Source organism: Oenanthe melanoleuca, chromosome 4A, assembly GCF_029582105.1.
Source record: "Oenanthe melanoleuca isolate GR-GAL-2019-014 chromosome 4A, OMel1.0, whole genome shotgun sequence".
NCBI classification, from domain to species: domain Eukaryota; kingdom Metazoa; phylum Chordata; class Aves; order Passeriformes; family Muscicapidae; genus Oenanthe; species Oenanthe melanoleuca.
Window position 1 is genome coordinate 10,072,783 of NC_079338.1, and position 22,472 is coordinate 10,095,254.

The 22,472-nt window shown below is 35.9% G+C and overlaps 1 protein-coding gene across 7 annotated transcripts in view; it reads right to left on the reverse strand.

Annotated features, from left to right (window-relative positions):
* STAG2 (STAG2 cohesin complex component) overlaps positions 1 to 22,472 on the reverse strand; it is a 74,402-nt gene that overhangs the window by 24,440 nt on the left and 27,490 nt on the right. For all 7 annotated transcript variants that reach the window (XM_056491322.1, XM_056491327.1, XM_056491324.1 and 4 more), the window contains exons 2-10: positions 13,873 to 14,017; positions 11,938 to 12,016; positions 10,692 to 10,853; positions 7,891 to 7,987; positions 6,537 to 6,613; positions 4,781 to 4,985; positions 2,449 to 2,600; positions 1,267 to 1,340; positions 1,034 to 1,157 (exon numbers count right to left, since the gene is read on the reverse strand). In XM_056491322.1, the coding sequence (XP_056347297.1) occupies positions 1,034 to 1,157; positions 1,267 to 1,340; positions 2,449 to 2,600; positions 4,781 to 4,985; positions 6,537 to 6,613; positions 7,891 to 7,987; positions 10,692 to 10,853; positions 11,938 to 12,016; positions 13,873 to 13,916 (1,014 nt within the window). In that variant the 5' untranslated portion in view covers positions 13,917 to 14,017. The remainder of the gene's footprint in view (positions 1 to 1,033; positions 1,158 to 1,266; positions 1,341 to 2,448; positions 2,601 to 4,780; positions 4,986 to 6,536; positions 6,614 to 7,890; positions 7,988 to 10,691; positions 10,854 to 11,937; positions 12,017 to 13,872; positions 14,018 to 22,472) is intronic.

Below are 22,472 nucleotides of genomic sequence, written 5' to 3' on the forward strand. Positions count from 1 at the left end.
TAAGAACTGAATTAAAAGTCAAGTATAGGATACAGATGTGATCTTCATGTCATACGAGACAGGTTTCTTTTACAGTTAGAATTAATTCAAAAACAAGATTAAATGCTGTCACAATACACTACCAATAATCATGTTACTGATGTCAGAATACAACCTTGTTTGTAACAAGGCAGTGAAGCAACAAAAGTGAACAAAACCTCCCAAGGTCTTACTGCAGTTACTATCTCCATAAATCGAAATTCAACTGTTTCATTCTTTCTTCCTAAACATTCAAGATATTTCTATCATTGACGACCATCCCTTGGTTCAGACAAAATTACTAAGTAGATAACGAGAGAAATATTTCTCCAGAAATACAAGATCTGCTTCAGCAGAGAACATGTTCCAAGGTACAGATGACCTCACCCCACTGCCAAGGTTACTGGGTTTTTACACCAAGCCCATGAATAGTACAGCAAGACTAAGCATCCCTCATTTCTTTCACTTAAAATTCAACAGCTTGAAGTTTCCAATGCAAGAACTGAGGAAACATGTTGACTCAGTAATGAGTCAGGGAGTATTTGTAAACTATATTGACCCTTCCAAGCAGAGAATAGTTTCTAGGTGGTAGCTAGTAATTAACAGCCTGAGGCACTAACCAGCACAAAAGGGGCTTTTTCCCATGCTTTTCACAGCTACATGAGAAAGGTAGAGAGTTGTGTAACTTGGCTAAACAGAGTACTGCCAGGCTACAGGGATGACATGCATTCATTTGAAGTAGTTAAGCACTACAAACGAAAAGTTTGCATCAGCAATAAATAAACAGAAAAGACCATTTGCCTATAAATAACAGTTCCTTTAAAAAAACCTATATATACTCTCTAAAAACATTTAAAAATTTCAAGTCTGGCTTATATGCATTTTGAAATGCAAGTATTTCTGAGTGATAAGGAAAGCAGTAACTGATTCAAACAGTTAAGAGAACTAAACCTAGTGTGGAAAGATCAATAACTAAAACCAAGGAGCTCTGCTCCGTTTGCCCAGTAGAGTTTACCTTGTCATGCATAGTCCACCCTACATATTTTAAGTAGCTGTCATTAAGAAAGGCATCACTGTACATTTTCATCCATATTCCGATCTCCTCAATGCAGATGGCTCTTATTTCAGCAATTGCATCTCTGTGGAGGGAAGTGGGGCAGTAAGTTCAAACGGATGAATAGAAATAACCTGCCACAGCTTCCAGAAAAAATTACTGATGATACACATTACTTACTAAGAGAAACTTACCGGTATCTATGCACAAAAACACCTTTAAATATTGCATTCATCATGTTTTCTATTTCATCCTGATTTTCTTGAAGCTGAAAGAACACAGAGAGTACATAAACAGTGAGCAGTGCTTTTACAGTCAGATCAGATGGTACTGATGCTAGACAAACTAAATTAAGTTTACATTTACAAGTGTGGGCATTAAATCTTTCCACAGATTCAGAAATATTCACAGATCTGTTTCACAGTACAATATGCTATTATTTAAGAAACTGTATCTACCACAGCATACAAATTTTCGTAATTCTGACCACTGGAAATCTGTTCAAGTGTAACAAAGACAACTTGGGTTTCTGAAAGGTCCTTCTTAATTAATTCATAAGAAAACCTGATTTAATTTTCTAGTAACATCATTGCTTTTTTACGTATCTATATATGACTCACACTAAGATTGGCCCTGCATGCACATCTTACAAAACTACATTGAATGGGTCATTAAGAGATCAGTTTCAAACTGCAAGATCTTTGGGAAATGATCAGAAGATAAACTTGTTAGTTTATCTGAACTATCACGAAAAAAAAAGATCCTTAACAGGTAACAGTAAAAATGCTGAAGAGCAAAGGTGAGATGTTTCCCTTGATCGTGAAGAAGTTATTCCAGGTGTCTAAAAAATAAAAACCTAAAAGAAAACAAACATCACCACCACCACCCAAAAAATACAAAAGCAAAACAAAAAAAAACCACAGAAAACAAAAATCTAACCACCAATTGCCCCCAAAGTAAAAACAGAAACCTGATTGAATTAGGGCTTTCAACAAGACAACATTGTCAGCAATGAATCAGCAAGTCTCTTTTACACAAAAGAAAGAAAACAGAAGTAGACTGGGTTTTCAATTTTGATAGTGCTTTCTGGATATGAAAAAAGCCTTATCTAAAGCCTTTAAACACACTTTCTGCTGAGATCATTATTGCCATTATAAAAGCAGTATTTTGCTCCAAGATCATAGAAAGACCCTACATTTACTTCTTTTTACAGAAAACCTGACAGTAAGAAGCACCTTTCAAAATTTTTAAGCATTAAACATGAACAATCTGAAGAGTTGGAGAGACAGACAACTACCAAAACAAATTACAGAACAAGATTAATTAGCTGCCACTTACGAACAATTTTCATATGCACACCAGCTAGCTGCACTAACCTCCTTTCTCTTCTGTAGTAAGAGTTCCAGCCTATCATTAGCTCGTTTCCCAATTATTTTATTTCGTTCTGCTTCATACTGCCGTTGCGTGTTGTCCATGTTAATACTTAGATTTAATGCCACATTCACTAAAGCAGTCATCAGTTTCATGGCTACAAAAGTAAGTGAAAAGAATAAGGATTATTTAAAAGGTTACCTGATCTAAAAAAACTTAGAACAAAAATCTTGAACACCTCTTCCTGTCAATCCTTTTTGTATCTATGAAAATACATACACTGTAAACTTTTTGATACACAAACTTATGCGATGTTTTACCAAGCACTTCATCATTATTTATCAAGACAATAGGTACAATATTGCTATTCTATTTTATCACTTCTTTAATGCTATAAGCATTATCTTTATAATAAAGTATATTACTGTTGAATTGAGTTTTAGGACCTGTTTCCTCCCCAGAATGAAGGTAAAGTGTAAGATTTACAAACAAAGTCCAAGACAGACTTCTGTTATCAGAGTAAGTTAGACAGATACCATTCAGTCTTAAATGTACCAAAAGATTCTTTCTTCAAAATGAAATGTCTTAGACAACCAATACACCACCATATCATATCAGTCTTTTTCCCTCAATTTTAACAAGGTGCAAGGTTTTTCAAAGATGTATTTATTAGCAAAAGCAGAGAAAAGCACATTAGCCAACTACAGGCCAGAAAACAGAAAACCAAAATATAATATACACTTGTATGGGATTTTTTGATGTCCTTTCTTTTTAGATCAATCCTTTTTAAAGAGTGAAGACAAATCCCCTTTTTTCAGAAACTAGGTGATCAATTGTGTACTTGCTTGTCTTGTGAGCTTCTGTGACAAGGTATAAAAGGGTTTGCACTTGTAGAGCACACACAGAAAATTCTTGTGCATGTATCACCTGCATAAAGCTCATGAGCAAGGCTTAAAGACATGCAGTTATATTAAAGTATCATCTCACGCTGTCATCTCCAAGATTAAAGAACAAGTCTGAGTTAATCACAGAAGCTAAAATTACCAGAAGTACCAGTAAATACAGATAGAAGGATTTTGCTGGCACTCTTTTCCATATAAAATATAATCTTCAACAATACAAACAGTAAAACTCAGATGAACACACAAAACTAACAGAATTGACTACTAATGTGAACAAATGAAAACACATGGCTTATAAAAAGCTAACATGCAATTTCTGCAAATTTTATTCAGGCACAACTCAAATTAAAAAAAAAAAAAAAAAAAAAGGAGAGAGAGGGAAGGTAAAAACCTGCTTTTTAAGACCTAGACTTTGTATTAGTCATATTGTACAAGAGTCAGAACTGATGATACAGCTGAAATAAAAGGTCTCGTTTCTCTCTCCATAAGAAATGCTCCGGCTGGAAGAAGTCTCACACAGCAGCAACCGCATCTGCAGTGTGCTAATGTAAATTCAAGAGAACTATCAAGGATACAAAAGGACTGACAGGACAGTTAGGACTGAGGCCAGCTGTAAATCAGCCAGGTCAAGGGAAACTAATAATAATTACTTCCAGTGTGGCAAAACCTCAGTTACACACACAACCTAAATTTACCTGGTTCAAAGTAAATTGTTACAATAACCTCACAAACTGACAGCCAAACAATGCCATTCACAATCCTTCCTCAATAATCAGTGCAAGTTTAGGACTCTTTTATCCAAGAAGCTCATCCTTTGTCCACACAAAGACATGTTTCTTTGAATTACTCTATACTTAAAAATATAACGCATTGGGAAAAAAATTATGAATAGGTCAATTACATAAAACAAATTTAGAGATCGTATTACTGATGAAAAGAATGTTAAATTATTTCTAATGCAAAGACTGGAAATGTTACTTTACATAGCGCCATGGTCTCAATATGTAGCACAATTTAAGCTTGTAGTAAAAATTGCAACCAACAAACTACAACTTCTGTTGGACTTAATGCAGAGCAGAACAACAGGTTCAACTGCATCTGAGACTAAAAGACACCTACACCCTTATTTATGACTAAAGACAAAGTAGTAGAATAAACTAAAAATTTTCCTTCTATTTAATTTTCTACTAAAGGTAATAAAAATTAAGTACCAGACAGCTAGCAAAGAATACTTTAAAATAGTGCTGTTTTTCTCAGTAACAAAAATCCAAGATAAAAAGCTGTCCGAAAGCAAGTTGCATTAGAGGAAAACTGTATCACACAATAAAACGCAAGCTGAATGTTGAATATCAAGAAGTCTAAGCAGAGTAATTCTGTCCCATGCAACAGCAGACATTAAACGCAAGCAATACCCAAATAAATATAATCCACTGACCTGCCAGTGTGCTAGTGTGCCGAAACGCTCTGACTTGCGAGTCTGACAGCCCCGTAAGCAGTGATATGACAGTATCCATCATATATTCATCATATATGATGCTATATTGACATTGTCGGACGAGTACTCCAATGAACTCACAAAAACTGGATTTGAACTTTTTCCACTGGGGGCCAGCCATAGTTAGCGGATAATCTCCACTATCCTATTAAAACATAGAAAAGGAAAGAGGAAACTCTTTCAAACATCTTAGAAGCTACTTCTTTAAATAAAGATGAAGAAGAGGTGACTACAACTTTAAAGCCAAAATCTCAGAGGCCTTAAAAATGATACATCAGAAGAATATGATTCCATAAATATGAATATACTTGGCAGCTGAGACTTGTTATAACACGAAGACAACATTCTAGCTACTAGTTTCTCTTCTCTGTTTGATAAAAAAAAAAAAAAAAAAAAATTATTTACCTTAGAAATCTGCTTCAATTCACTAGAACCATCACATGAACAGTTAGGTGATAAGTTTAGGAACAGGTTGGGATCATAACAAAGTTTACAGGGAAATGCTTACATATCAAACTGAAACTTCTGAAGTAATAAAATTACCTACTACAACACCTTGTATAGAACAAATGTGTGTCCTCTCCTGATATGGGAGTCTTCACAAATAATGTTAAAATGACAGGAAGAAAAAAATAATAATTCGTGTCAGTGCCTCTGTGAACCATTTCCTTAAGAGGCTGAACAACAATACAGGTTGAAAAACAAAGAAAACATTCATGAAAAGGGAACAGAAATCTGAGAGCTGCTCATTAGAATCCTGTTACAAGAAAAAGTGAGCATGATGTAGTGACAAAAAAAAAAACATGTACCAACAGTCCCAGGTGTGGCTTCACAAATTTCACACAACATTGCCTTGGAGTAATCACATATATTTATGCATTGAGGTAGTTTTAAGGAATACCAAAATCCTTTTAAAGAAAATGACATTACATTTTCCCCTCAATTAAAGTTATGGATTTTTTTAATTATTGGAGGGAATTGTTTCTGTACTAGACAAATTTGGGGAGTAGGTTTTAAAGCTACATTTACACATTCTCTGGAACACAGGATGAAAGAAACACCACTCAAATCCAGGAAAACCACAAACAAATGAAAGCCAAATGAAACCAACTAAAAAACCCAAAACAAAAATTAAATAAAAACTACAACAAACAAACCAAAAATAACCCCACCACCCACCAAAAAAAGCCCTCCAATACATCTTATTTACCCCAAACCCTGTGGAACAGAAAGTGACAATTTAAAGGGAAAAAAAACCTATAATCCCCATGAAAAGAAAAGCATTTGTCTTCAACTGGAAAATAATCAAATTTAAATCCCCACAATTTGTAGATTAATGAATGCATATTAATAAATTTAGTGACCATTTAAAGAGATAATTTAAGGCCTTATATAAACAGCAAGATAGGGAGGCATCCCCCACAGCACCACTATAGCAGGGAGTTCCCACTATTTAAAAACTGAAAATCAACATTGATTTCTTAAACCATTAATAAATTGCATACTTGCAAAGCTTTACTTCCTAGTCCAATAAAGTTCAGTGAAATAAAGAGTTTAATAATTTCATTCATATAAGTCCTGTAATTTCTCTAACTCCTTATTCTTGAAATAAATATCTAGCAATGCAATCCAGCAAGATTAAGGCAGGTAAAAAGAAAATAAAAATTAATACATTATCAGCACTTCATAAAATTACCTCATCAAATTCTTCAGTCATTTTTCGGATTATTTCAGAATTCTGCATATGTCGGAACATCTCTGCTGTAACAACTCCTACAATTTAGATATTAGGTCATTAGCACTGTTAACATGAAAGCTGTAGATGGCAGATGACATGCCTCCTGCTACAATGTCAAAGTAACCCATTTTCACCTAACCTACTGATTATACACGTATATTTTTAATAAATTTCATGGTTTTTCTTCTAGCATCCATGTGTAACAAGTACTTAGCAACATTTATTTATGTAGGGTTTATTATTCTTTTTCTTAAGAAATATGTTTGCTTGCATGTACACACACATCTAGAATTTACTCATTCACTCATACTCAGAAGTTAAAGATACCTGTGCCAGACCTCTGTGTCAGTGAGCACTAGGCCATCTGAAGTGACCTTTTGGGACTCAAGATTTTAAATTATGCAAGACAATTTTGAACAGCAGTATTGCTACTGATTATCTTCTGCATTGTAATAAACAGAGTGCTTTCATGCAATTTCTATTTGCCTTGGCCTCAAACTGTTAGACCCTCCAAAGTTTACTGCAAAATTCATTACAAAGATCATCACAGGAAACATTAAAAGATTCTGCAGCTTTATCTTGTAACAAAAATCAAAAGGTCACTACTCTTGAAAGTGCAGATAACCTCTGAGGAACACTGTTAGCTTTCTGGAGATTAACACATGTTAAAAGTTTATCAGAAGAGAGAGACTACTTAAGCAGAACAAAGTACATCCAGTTCTCTTCTATCAAGCATAGTGACACTGCAAGGCAAGTTCTCTTGCCTTCTCTTCAAAAGGAGGTGAGAGGTAAAAGAATGGAGGACGTGGAAATGAGGAAAGAAAAACCAGAAAATAAAGAAAAAATATATGGAAGCATAACCTTACTGTAGACAGGCTACCATAAAGTTGTCCATAATATCTTTTGAAACAAGAGTGTCTACAAAAGCTATGAAGCAGTCTTAATCAACGACAAAAAATAGGTACATCCAAATTAGAATTCCAAGACTGAACAAGATGAACTATCAGTAATAAGAGAGATGATTTTCTGAAATAAGGAAAGCAGGAACAGGGGAAGAGGAAGCACATGTTAAGTACTGGTACTGACTTCTATCTGTTGTAAATACAAAAGGCTTAATCAACACTTTAAACTACAGGGTAAGATTTCTAAATCTCCTGCTCCCACCTTTGGAAATACTTGCTTAACTTCAAGAACCTGATAATGTAAACTAGCTCTGGGGATGAAGCAGTCTTACAACCTCAGTAGTAAGAAAGCAAAGATTGAGAACCATGTTATAATATTATTTAAATGAATAACTATTTCAGTATCTTACCTTTGCAGCCTGAACACTGAATAAAGAAGTTAATGAGATCAAGAAGTGCTATATCTCGGTCATGTTTGTATGACTCTATCCAGTCATCCACTACAGACTGAAAGAAAACAAATAAAAAGGCACTGCTCAATTTTCATAAATTGAAGACATTGTTATTACTTAAATGTTTTCCAGTAAGTCACTCTTCTTCATCCCTTTAAATAACCTGAACCCTCTTTTTTGATTACTACAGAACTAAATGTTTAAATTATATTTTACTGCCATATGTTCTCAAGAACTCATTCTATAAACATATACCAGTACAAAACTGACACCTAAACATAAAGCATGGGAATACCATATACTCCTACAGTAACATTTTTGGAGGCATATGTAAAAATAATTGGGGTATTTTACAGAATCAGGTTTTTTATTTACACCCTCCCTCTGTTCTGCCAAGTCATTGACATTTCTCTGAAGATACTACTTGTCCATTCAATCCTAACAGCTACAACTCCCTATATTCTTTTAAAAACGTGCCCCATTGATGAACTTCGCTTCATCCACGTTTACCATAACAGGATGAACAGCACTGCCCTACACTCCATATTAATTACTCTGTAGTCACTAAGCCAAATAGGAACAAGCACATTTTATTAAAAGACCTTAATGTGAGGCAATTAAACCTGTGATAATAATTTTCAGAAAACAGAATTTATACACAATTATGTTTTAACCATCCATTTGCAGAGTACAAACCATCTACCACCAAGGTCATAAAAGCACAGACTCACACAGTATTAACACAGGTACAAGAGACTTGCTTTAATGTCAGGTTCTAAGGTTTGACTTTTTTAATACATTAGTACTCCTCCCTATATGATGGAATAATTCAGAATTTCAAAAAATAGCAGGACTATGCAGCACCTCCAAAGCTTCCTATCTGTATTCGCAGTGCTTACTCTCCCAGGCAATATTGCTGTGAGGACAAATAAAGCACATTGATATCAAGAAAAACTTCTGTACAGAAATACAGCTAAATCCCTCTTTCCTGAATCTCAAGTTGTTTATAGCGTGATACACAACTATTTTCAGCACAACAAAAAGAATGAAAAACTCAAAGTGAAACTGGTCATGGTCTTTCCACTAGGAATAGAACCTATGAACTGGACCTGAGTGCATTGACGTGAAGGGAAGAATGAAATACAGGGAAAACAAATTTGTGTTCTCAAGGAGGTCACTATGCAAGAGCTGAAGAATGATAGGAACGGAACAAATATTTCAACTAGGCAGCCTTGTTTTCAGAATCTATTCTATTTCAATCTAAAGAAGCTCCAGCAAAACAGTTGTTTCTTGAAATATTTTGTCTCTGTGAATGAACCAGCTCTTTTTGCCAGGGAACAGACACTAATTTGCAGAATCACAGAATGGATTAGGTTGAAAAAGACCTTTGAGGTTACAGAGTCCAACCTATGACTTAACACCACCTTGCCAACTAATTCAGAAGGTACAGAAATAGTTAAGTTAAAATCATTACCAAAATTTTTCCAGAAACGCAAATGCTGAGGGCCATGGAGAAAATGTTGTACTCTGACTGCTAAAATGGACTTTAGTTTATAAATAACTTGAGAATTTTTTCTTCAGATTCAGGTATCAATTTCTAAATTCAACAGAGTAATCAGACCTGGCAAAGGTCCATTTTGTCCTTGGAAAGCAAAATATTTTGACTGTATATCATTTTAAACAGTTAAAAAGTCATGAAGATACAATTACTGATAACTGGCTGAACAAGTTGCACACAGAGCAATAGTTAAAGAAGTATTGTATCCAGTATTCCAGAATTCCATCTGCTTTGAAATAGAACAAAGCAAATGACGTGAGAATCAGAATTTCTCTGTGCAAATACATCCAAGTAATTTGTTCTTGTCCCCAGATGTAATGCAGCAGCCTGCAAACCTTGACAGGACTGCGCAGCAACTAAGCTTCCTGCATGTGTATTACAGGAGCTGCAAACTCTAGATTTACACTCCCAAAGATAGCTTCTCTTTCACACTGCCAGGAGTCACATGAGTGAGTCAGCAGGAAAGCTTCATGGCTGACAGGCTTGTCTGGGAGTCTCTCAACTGGGAGATTCAAAGACAAGCAAACACTTCAGTGACTTATCTGAATTTCAAAAAAAACAACAAAAACAGTGCTGTATTTCTCAATAGTCTGACTTCAGTCCTGTTACTAAATACAGAGTGGGGAGAGTGCCTAATGTAGATTCTTGAAAGGGTTAAATTTCCCCCAAGTTGATTTGGCCAGAGTTTATTTCTATACTGTACTTGGCTAGAATTTGGGTCAGAAAACTTAAAGAGCCTACAAGTTGTAGCTAGTGATTTTACTATGAGAGAAGTAATTCTTTATTTTCAGATAATCTAAGCCCTATGTAAAACGCAAAAACTACAGATTTCTTGTTAACTTCTATGACAACAATAAGTCTAAACCACATTTGTAAGTAGTTACCACCACACAAGAAAGACTTTAAAGTTATGCAATCTAAAATAATCTTTCTTCATTCAGGATACTTTGAATTGTAGTATGAATTTACTCACTTCAATTGCGATTACTCATAAATAACATTTAGAAATGAAAAATCAGTTAATTCAAATTCAAACACCAACAAAGCAAAACCACTTTATTTTCTTATATACAAGTAAGAACAGCAATTTGAAGAAAAAAAACTACTTTGGATTTCATTTGATTTAATTGCATGTAGAAGAAAATACTGTTATATTTAAATTCTATCTACATCCAAGTCCTAGAGCTATCCCAGGTCTTACCTGCATAGCACTCTTGCCCATTTTAACTACTTCAAAGAGCATCATGTTTTCCACACCATTCTGTTGGTGATGTCCATTCATCCGATTTGGACCACCAGGTTTCCCTCCTCCGTTTCCACTTTTTCCCTTCTCTGCTGGTCCTTTTTTTCCTTTTTTACAGGTCTGCAATCACACACACAAGAGATTTTACTTAATTATTGTGAAGTATTAAAAAGAACAAAACACTATCCATATAGACATGGTCTCTGATTTTCAGCAAGCTTATTTTTAAAATGTTTTTTATATATCTATGTGTGTGTCTGTATATATATATAAAATTTTTAAAAATTTCAGAAGTTGAGATCTGAGTTGAACTCAGCAGATCCTGAGAGATAAAGGCCACCAAGAACTCTAACAGTTGCTCCTTCCCTCATTTAAAATCTTTTAGCAACTAAGAATGTGATTAGTAACAGTGTATAACACAGATCTTTCTCTTGTTCCGATTGTAAAACAGATTATACGTATTTCCTTTAAACAGCTAAGGCAATTCCCTTAACACATCGCAAAGCCTCCAATTCATTAACCTTTTGTTTTTTCATTTGAATATACGTTGGCAGACAGGCGTCATTGTATTTGATTTCCCAAATCAAGCATGACTTGCAGAAATAACATTAAGTATAAATTACAGGACTGCTGTATAAAATGTATCACCAGCTCTCAACAAGCAGGTGCTCTGCACTGGTTCAGGCGCATGGGGTGTCCAATGAGGGATCACAGCCCAGGCCAGCACACTGCAGGGAAGGAGCCACACGTGGTGGCTGTGAAACCTGTAAGAGGCATATGGGAAGGACAACTGTCCAAGGAAGGGAGAGAAGGGCTGGGTTTAGACCTCCCACTCCACTATTGTAACCTCCTGTCTGCTACCTGTTAAAAAAAACCCTTTTAACTGAATTATTGTTCTGTTCACTTTTCAAACTAAAAGATGCAGAATACATGATAAATTTAAGTATAGGATGGAAAATACACCAAGAGACTGATCAAATCAAAGCTTATCCTTTCCTCCCGTACCTCCCTAATGCCTTCAGAGCAGTAAGAAAGTAACACAGAAATAGTCAAGATGAAGCATTTCCACACAAATACAAATTCTCTTCACAGAACACTTGCATTTTCAGAAAATATTCCTTGCTCATTCAACTTCAAAGCAAGTGCTAAACTCTTCAACTCATAACAGTAAAAAGGTTTCAGTATCCCTAGAGATTGAACATACTTTGCCTTTGCCTTGTTTTTGGTTTTTTCCTTCAATATCCTCAAAGTCTGTATCAGAAGAAAAGTGTGTTTCAGACTCCCTGCAAGGATAAAAAGACAAACCATTCACACATTTCATCAGAAACATTCTTAAATATACTATATAAAATCACACTATACTCTTAGTCCAGTAAGTCAACATCAACAGGGAAACTTGTCCCCAGCCTACTGTTGAGAAACAGAGCATATCCCCACACTTGTTGCCTATCCTGTCTCCTCCAAAGAATGTACCTGTGAAGGAAGCCATACAACGAAGATTAAAAGATTTGAGAATAAGTAGAAAACAGCAGCAGGCTGGGAACCATGTCTTTGACATGTGACAAACATAAAGAGCTTTAAATACTGGCCACAAATACTTAAAGAAAATAGAAGGAGATAAAACCCACAAGCATCTCTTCCCCTGACAACCAAAGTGTATCAACAGATTTCTTCATGCTGTTAAAAACTCAGGAAATAATTAAGAAGTTTGCACTTAAGTTGAAAGGTACAGAAAAGAAGTTTAAGTTAGGTTTCCTCATCAAAAAGCTAAGCTGCAGATCTGTTTAGGCTTATAAGGTAAAAATATACTAAATACACAAACTCATTTGTTTGATTTCCTACACATTAAAACACACTGCATTGATACACAAATCCTTGATTTGCAACATTGATAGGAAGGTGTGTGAAATGACTTGAATTATTAACAGAGAATGCTTGGCTTGTGTATTCTCTACTTCTACATTTCCTGTAAAAATTAACTTAAATGCTGCTGCGAGAGGTCATTTTAACACGCAGATGCAGTACAATGAATTTCAGCTGTTATCACAAATTTCTGAGACATGCCTCCTGGTTCAATTAACAAAACAATCACAAAAGATAACCAGAGGCACGGGAGACTCATTCTTATGGATTTATTTATAACCTTCTAAAAGACTAAAAACTTAGTCTCTCATTATTGCAAGTGTCTGAAAGGAGCATGCTGCCTTTTGACATGGATTCTGCTATGTCTGGTTTTACTGACTATGTAAGCTGATAAGAGACTGGAAAAGCCTGCAAACCAGGACATTGAGAGGAACAATGGAAGAAAGAAAAAAGATGGAAAAAATTTCTTCGTTGAAGATTGCTAGATGCTCTTATTTTCACAGGAAACAACTAAATACAAATTCCAAATATTTAACTAAGCAATAAGCTGTACCACCAGAGTATAAGACCATTATAAACAGCTGTAAAAACATAATTTCATATTAAACCATCTTTCCATTTATTTCCATTCTTTATTTCTCACTGAAAAGAAAAAACACACACACAAACTCATTGATACAAAACTGCACCTTTGCATCTTTTTCGACTTCATAACCAGGTTAATCCATCTCAACAGTCTAGAGAAATGTATCCATGCAAATCCCTTGACAATAAAAGGAGATGAACTGGATTCTTTTGGCCTGCTTAAAATAATCACTTTACTTCTATATCCAAAAGTGTAATCAGTACCTAATTCTAAATCATGGAAACTCAAATGTCTGTTTCTTAAAAATTGTGAGAAGACGAAAGGCTTAGTAAAATTACATTAAAAACACCAAGAAACTGATGCCTGAGGAAAGCCATTACCTTGACTTTAACTAAAGCACTTGGCATTACATATCTTAAATATTAAGTGACCCACCCCAGTTAATGGCAAATACTTCAACTACTTGATTTAAAATCAGATTTTAAAGATACTTTTAAAATCTAAGTTACTGCTGAATTAATACTCAAGAAAAAAATTAAAACAATGCTTTTATCAACATCTCAATAGAGGGGAAAAAAAATAGAACGCTATCCTTTATCATGCTTCCTTGTTTCCAAGAGAAACTAAACCTTAACACAAAACAGAGATAGTACATTTACAAACAGAACTACAAATTTTTAAAGCACTTACTGAAGGAGAGTAAAATCAGTTGGTATTTCTGGAGCTGCTATCATTTCTTTATCATCTTCTGGAACACCACTGTATTAGAAATATATTCAAAAAGCAGTCTGAAGGGCAAGCTTACTTTTCTTTCTTCCTTCGTAGCAGACAACTTCTAGAATAAAATAAATGAAAAAATACACTGAAAATTATTCCACATATAGAAGGATAAAAGATTTGGGAACACAGACAACGTAGATCACACTATCCTGTTTCCAACCAACTTGTTTCTGTTTAAAGACTTTGAGTCCTCTCATGATCCTACTACAAAGTGACTCCACAAATGGCAAAACCATTGCAGTAAAATAATAATACAGAAACACTGTAAAAAAACCCAAAAAAAAAAAAAAAAAAAAAAAAGTAACAACAAAAAACAAACAAACAAAACAAAAACAACCAAAAATCCACACCCACATTTTCTGAATAGGATGAGCAAACTGGAATGGTTTTCATTAACACCTTTAAGTAGCAGAACCCAAAACTGACAACACTTAGGGTAATTTTAGTTGACCAAACCAAAACCAGACTTGATGTTGAACTTGAAGCACAATAGATATATATTTCAGGGTATTATATAAAGCAACTTTGTATCTCGAATCTGCCAAATTCCAGGTAATTTTCCATAAAAATAAGCTCTTACAACAAGTTCTTATAACCAGCTGCTTCACAATCCCATGCCTTCCAGAGCTGATAAGCAAGACTTACAACAGGTTTAACATTTGAAGCATTTGTCAAGACTCTTAGGAGTATCAAAGAAGATAATACTATCCACACACTATAAAGGAGAACACTGGAAACATAACTGTTTTAGCAAAAAAACTAAAGATTGTGAAATACTTGTTTTAAACTTCACTATAATAGTGATCATTATAATAAACTTAGGTTTTTTCTCTTATTTTTCCTCTTCTTAGGGAGGAAAAAAAAAATTGTCCTGTATGCTTCAAAAGCAAGTTTTAGCCATCCAGGCTGAAGTTTTCTATGTCACTTTGCTCCCCAGGCTAACTTTTACACAGTGAAATTAGGAAAGCATGATGTTCATGTATTTTAAAGACAGAATACCAAGGAGGAAAACCTTCAGAGTCAGTCTGCTGACTCTACAGCTTTTTGGAGTGATTAGGTACTTGAGGGAAAGATTTAGTTTTGGCATGCTAAGCACACGTTGTTCAAAGTCTAGTAGCTCTGCTCCAGAGACTGTACTTCAACTGAGCATGTGGCAAAGAGGCTGGACAGGTTTTCTCCTGCAAGTGCTTATTCCGAATGCTAGGGGCCACTGTAGCTTCCAGGATTTAGAGAGATGAGAGAAACCATAAACCCTGAATTTACTACGTTCTCTTTCTTCACATTTCATATAATTACATTAAAGCAGGGAACCACAGTGGAAATAAACAGTGGCAAAGGCAAGGAGGTTCAAGATGATCAACCTCAAGACCATCTGCAATTACTAAAGCATGCTCCATCCAAAATGCACTAGAAGATAAAAAGTTTCCAGAAAAATCATGCTGCCGAATGGCAGCACCCTCTGCCATTGCATTCCTCCCTTCTCTAAAGGCACCACGCAGGCACATGACCAATGCACTCCATCTACACGCTATGCAGCAACCCATAGTCCCAGGGACGGCAGCAGCCCCTGCCCAACCATTCACCTTTGTAGGCTCTGCCAATTCAGTATCACCCAAATAAAGTCCCCACTAAAATGGGCAAAAAAAACTTCAAGTGTTTTTCCCTCAGATTCTCAAGCTAAACTGGTTCAACAGCAGATATCTAGAGTCAAGGCACAGGAAACACAAGACTGCATAGCTACCAGAAGGGGAGGAAAGGGTAAAACTCCTTTCTTTGGTGGCAAGGTGCTATTAGACCATTCAGGCCATCTGTGAAATGCAATGCTCAGCAGTAACACATTGAAAAGTTCTACGCTTTTGGAATTTTTAAATGTATTTTGTATTTATCTCTTAAGATTTACTTTGATTCCAATCAGCAACTCAAACTTGGAAAAAAGGTCACACTTCAATGCAGGCTGGCACCTGCTCAGCTGTACAGGGAGGGGGGAACAGAAAAAAGAAAAACGCAGAAGAAAGATAAACATCTACACAAATTCTTTTTGAGGCATGCTTGTGATTCAGTCCCAGTGCAAAGCAGAGATGCAAACTTCAAAAACCACACTGCCCAGTTTCAAGTTCAACCTGTCTATCAATGTGATGGCATTTGATTCTTTCTAGTTTACATTTTTCAATGTTAAGAGGCAAGACATCTACTAAAGTGACAATCAGGATCCTTACATGCAAATTGATTCCTTATAAGAAATCCAAACATCCTATTCTACCGAATTTTGCAAAAAATCTCAATGAATTATTATAATCACAGAAATTAAAGAAAAAAACTCCAAAACTATGAAAAAGAACGGGCAAATTATTAGATTACTTGTTCTCTACATCAAACAAGCCAAACAAATCACTAACAAAAGCTGTCTGCTATTCACACCAACTTGAACTTCTTGTCAGAACTGTCCATCTTAGTACAGACCATAAAACATGAGAAAAAACAAGGCATTTTTAGTATCATCTCCTAGAACAGAACAGACATATCAAGTTCTTGCTTGATGCTGAAGCAATAAACTACTGAGATTGGTATTTTTTGTTTTTCATGAAGGTAGACCAAACTTAGCCCTCATGAGTGCAACTACATCCTGGTATTCTGGAAAACAGAAGCTAGAGATGAACACCTGGCAACAGTGTACAAGGGATGAATGTAAGGGATCTCTGGCATCAAGCTTAAGTTCCAGCAACGACCAGAAAACACCTTGTATTTGTTCTAGTGAAGAGTAATTTTACAAGATTTACACACATTCAGAATGAAGTCTTTTGATGCTCAGCCAGCAGGGTCAACCCAGTCCAATAAGCCCTCTCCGGCAGTAGCAAGAGAAGCTGCACAAGGAAGAACACTATTTCCTTTATAGCAAAGCTTCCCTGAATACCTTCCTGGCATCCAGAAATAATCCATGGATTTTGCTGGCCAGGGAGGGTGTCCCTATACTTCACAACACCTTATTTTTTCCATTAGTATTTCCAAAGAGTTTTTGAATTGAATAATCTGTGGAGGGTCTTCCATCCAAGAACTCCCACAGCCAAATTCCGTATTACAAAAAAGGCATATTCTTTCCCTTGACTTTATCACTTTCCAATTTTATGTCATGTTCTCTTGTTTTGGTATGGGAAAAGAGAGACACTGGTCATTCCCAAGACCCTTCATCTCATTTAAACACCTTCTGGAAATTCAAGACTATCACCAGACATGTCTTCTTCATGCCCACACTGGATGACTCATTCAAAGCATGTGCAGTTCAGGAAGTCAATAAGAAAGGATGCTTATATGAATGATTTTCCTACCAAAACTTTTTAAATATATCAAGTTCATATATCACAATGAAATCTGAAAAAAAAAGAAGTTAAATGCTTGCAGATGTCATTCCAAATAGTGCAAGTCTATATTATCTATTGAATATGTTCTAATAAACGGATTGTTTTATGAACTCTAGGAAGTTAACTCTAAACCAAATTGCATCATGAAAATCATTTCGAGTTTCTTTTCAATGGCATGTTCACAGAATTCCAACTTTAATTTTTCCAAGCAGATACTGTAATCTTTCAAGCCTGTGAAAACTTTAAAAGGCATCCAACTTTGTGAAATCATAATTAAATTATTAACTATAAAAAGAAAATGTATCCTGCTGAAGGATCACAAGGTGGAGCTCTAGCCTAAAGCTAACTGAAGAAACTCTAAAAGACAGGTCATCCAGAGGTTGACCTAGTTATTTCTCTGCAATAAACTTTAAAACAGATTGCTAAAATTGCAAAAATATTGTAGTACATTTCCTTTAGATTTGTATTTAGATTGTTAAGACACCAGAGGATTTCTTCATCTTTTGTGAAATAAAGGCACGTACGTGTTTGATTCCAATGACTTTACAAATACAGAAATCCATACAACTGCTATGACTAGTGTCAGTATTCAGCCTTCAAAAGAAGCAGAAGAACTTTAAAAAACATTTTAAGAGCAGAAATAATGTATCCTTTTATCATACCTTGCTATTTAAAACTTTGCTAACAAAACATGAATTAAAAAACCTATTGGAACAACCAGAGCAGTCCAGCAACAGTAATCAAACATAATGCTTTCAACTACAACTGTAGAACGGGTTTCTACTTAAAAGAATTTGACTGTTAAAAGCAAGAGGCAAGCACGAAACACTATCAAGACTCCCAAAGCATATTCACTGAAAAGCAGATTTAAATCTTAAAGGCTATTTGTCCCTATTACATTAATATTTAGATATGGTTGTGATTTACTCAAATACACAGGCTGAATGTTGACTCTGCCAAAAGTTGACAGAATTCACCAGCAAAAGCCACACAATAACACATATGCTGTCATCAGCAGTTGCTGAGGGCTACCTGTTCTCCCACAATTCCTATTACATGCACAGATTTACTAACGCAAGTCAGTGAGTAGCGTTTGCTCTAAGAATATATCTAATTATGTATGTATACACACACACTATAAAGAATCACAAAAACAGTCCCAAACGTTTGTGCTTTTTACACTTGTGCAAATGTAGCAACTCCAGTGTTACCGATCAAGATCGCTGTGAGATTTCAGGTAGATGGGTTTTGGCTGGGGAGAGTTTCCTACACAGGCTGTCTATTTTGGTTGCTGCTAGATCCTTGGCATCTATCATCTGCAAGTTTTATAATGCAAATCAGTAGAACAGTTATTATTTTGGGAAGGCAGAGATGCAAACTTTAAAAAAATAGCTACATGAACAAAGATTTGGGTAATGTTAGAGATGTATTAATTTTTTCCCTGTAATTCAGTTAGTCACCTGTAAAATCAAGGACCTCACTTAATGCAGAAAATTAGAACCTCTCAAACGGTGATGCTGAAGAGTATGGCTGAAGTTAATCTCTGAATTATTTACCTATCCATGAATGAGAGATGCTGATGCTTCAGGATCAATTATGCAGCAGCAACAATTAAAATGCTAGTCAGATAAAATCTGAATGAAGGATCAGAAATATGTCCAGTATTTTCCTTTAACTATTTCAGAAGAGAAAGGCAATATCATCTGCACTATACTTTTCACCCCTGTTTCTGATTAGTTAGAATGCGTCTAACCTTTTGTTTGATAAAATAAGGTTTGGCTATTCAGGGAAAAAACAAAAAAGCCCAGACAAATCTGCTTCTTCATACTCCTTTTGCTTTTATCTTTTTAAGTGGACTTTTAACCAAGATTTTGAGCAAGTGCATGACATTCCCTACAGACCTCAAAGATGTGTTATTTCTACTAATAGTACACAGCCTAATATTTCAGCTGCCAACAAGCTTCAAAGCTATTTTGCAATTTGAGTAAAATACAGAAAACATACTTCAAGTATAATTCTGTAATGTAACTGTACTTTAATACTAGTTATAACCATATCAGCAGTTTTGATCATATTAAGATAGTGCAATCAAGACTAAACAAAACAATAATGCAACTAATACCTTTATCTGTGTGGTTTTGTGCTGTTTGCTTAGAAAATGAGACTTGCAATTCCTTTACAGAAAGACCTGAACTAGAGACCACCAAGCTACATTCTTCCTTGCTTACCAAGACAGACACAGTCAATATATACAGGACCACTGTGCCAAAGCCACTGAACAGTTGACAACCTAAATGACTGAATTAACACAGCTCTTATCTTTTCAGTCTCTTTCTTTACTTTTTTCTTCCCTAAACTTTCAGCTGTTAGATCCTCTCCACACCACTTGGGACCATATATCTCTCCATCTTTCAGAAAATTTTAAAAAGCCATGTTATGATGGTTGTTGACTTCATGCCATCGCTACCATTTTTTCCCCTGGTCTGCTCTTTATTCATTTTTTATAACATTTGCTCTTTAGTTCATACAACAAGCCTGCAGAATAAGTGAGAAAGAGTCATCTCAGAACATGCTTTTCCAACACCGTGGGCTGTTCCTGAAAGCAGTAGGTTTTTCTTTCCTCTCTCTAAACATAAAGGAAAGTTTCTGCTCCTTCTGGCACTCAGGCAAACCAGAAGCAACCAAATTATAAAACAAAAACCATTTCCTTCTCCCATGATTATCCCTCCATTGGATCAGCCACCCGAACCAACACCTCCTGCAGCCACACAAGTCACTGGATGCAGCATGGGCAACTGAACTCTACAGGTGGCAAACTGGAGGTCTTGCATGGTTCCTGCTGGGATTCCTACTCTTCTGCTGGGAGGAGACAATGCCAAAAGCCTGCAGTTCTGTGGGGCTAAGCAGGCACTAAGACCCTAACTGCCCAACGACTCCCACTCATACACCTGCCAAGGGGGGAGCAGCCTCGCAGACAAGCACCATGCCTGGGACACACACATCACCTGTGCCAGTACCATCTGTCTCTAAATTCATCAGGCACCTGCCCAGTCTCAGCTGTCTCCTCAAAGCTTTCTCCCTCCTCCTTTTCCACGTGCATTTCCTCCATTTTCTTTATAGCAGACAGCACATGTATCTACAGAACCATTCACCTCTCACCAGCCTCAGCCAGAAGCCCAGCTGAGAGCAGTTGAGGACTCCCAGAACATGAGAGAGACAGCCAGGAAACAGCCAAACATATGGAAACACAGGTAATGCACACACTGGTCAACAACAAGTAAAATTTGTTGATAGTTGAATGCTGTGAAAGCAAAAATCTTAAACAGGTGGGGGGGAGACGGAAGAATGAAAGAAAAAATTAATTTAAGTGGTGTATGAAAGAAGTCAGGCTAAAATTCAAAGTGAAGGTTGAGACTTTACCCCAATTTTAGAGACTTGAAAAGTGAATAATATAAAAGAACCTTTGTACCACCCTAATAAGTCTGCCAATCTCAACTACACCACCAAATAATCCTCCTCTCTATTAAGAGTACTTTTTGATTTTTGCTAGTTTTATTAAATATGTGGAACAAATACCACAGAAGTAAAAGAGCTTGCTACAGTGAGTGCTTCACAGTCATAGGACTGCTCATTAAAGTACCATTAATAACATCAATATCTTTAATGAAGTTAAATGCTATTTTGAAACACAAGTACACTGTTACTGCTTGAGTCCTATGAGGTTTTTATAGTGGCAACTAGTAATTCACACTATCCAGTAAAATGTGGCTTTAATACACTCAATACCTGCATCACAATATCTGAAAGATTATTGAACTGTACAGTAAATGCAACTATAATGCTTATTAGAGGTGAAAATACCTGTGTTACTGTCCAATGATCCTGCCCAACAATATTCCCAAGCTCTGCTAAAATGCACCTGAAACTCCCATGTATCTTTAAAATAGTTCGGGTTTGGATGTCTTAAAAAAATGCAAAGGTAAGATAACAAAAGTAGAAGTTACACCTCATTGTGTTTGTCACATCTTTCCTTGCCAAAGAAGAGATTGCTTCCAGATGTTGTAGTCTGACTGCATGGAAAATGAGGCTCTTAGGAAGAATAAAAGCCAAGTCAGATAACAACCAAGACTTTAAAAAAATAAATAAATGGGGAAAAAAGTGGGGAAAAAAGCCACATATGCCTACTTAAGTCAAAAAAGAGTACTGGTTCATTTATGATACAAGGCAAGCACACCCTCCAACTGCCTAAATGACATAAACTTCCAAACTAAACTACAGAATAGAATAATATGCCTCTTCATATACTGAATTTTCATAAAGGTATTTTGCACATCCCCTCAAAATCTTTGCTTTTGTAAAAACCAAGGATGAAGACACATACAGTCCACAGCAAGCAGGTAACCTGCTCCACAGCAAATCCCTGAGCAGAATTAGCCTTGTACAAATGTACAGCCAACAGCAATGAATTACTTCAGCACATAGGGTGGAGGCAGGGTTTTCCAACTGACAAGGCATCCCCCATCTAGCAAGTTCTATTTTTTGTTCTGCCTCTAATCAATGCGAGCCTGCCAGTTGCCTCACTTTAATGGAGCCCCACTGCTTCCCCTCTTACCATATAGATTTTCTTATTAAAACTAAGTCCAGGTCACTAGGGGTTTGTGACCAAAACCTTGCAGAACAACTGCATTTGATTACAAATTCTGAAGGAGGGACTATACAAGTACATACTACAATAGCTTCAGCTGCTATTCTAGGATACAGTCAGTATTAGATGGCTCAAATAAGGGAAAACCCTATAAAATAAAACTACTGAAGAGTGGAAAGTAAAATCTCTCAAGCAAAGAGAGTCAGTTTGTATCAGCCCAGGTCACAGCACACTTTGGATAGTTCTTTGTAGAGCCCCCTTGTACTCCCCTGCATGGTGGTTCCAAGCCTTCTAAGATCAGAAGGAAAAAGAGACCAACTCTCTTCAATGTTTGGTCAGCTGAGATTCACAAGTTTATTAGCTGAAGCTTCACACTACACATAAGTGTCTGAACTGGCTCCAAACAGTAACATAAGAGACTAGACTCACCACAGAAATAAACAGAAAAGAATACAGACACGAGTCAAATTATTTTAAAGGTCCAATCTTACCGGGCCCTTTAAAATAAT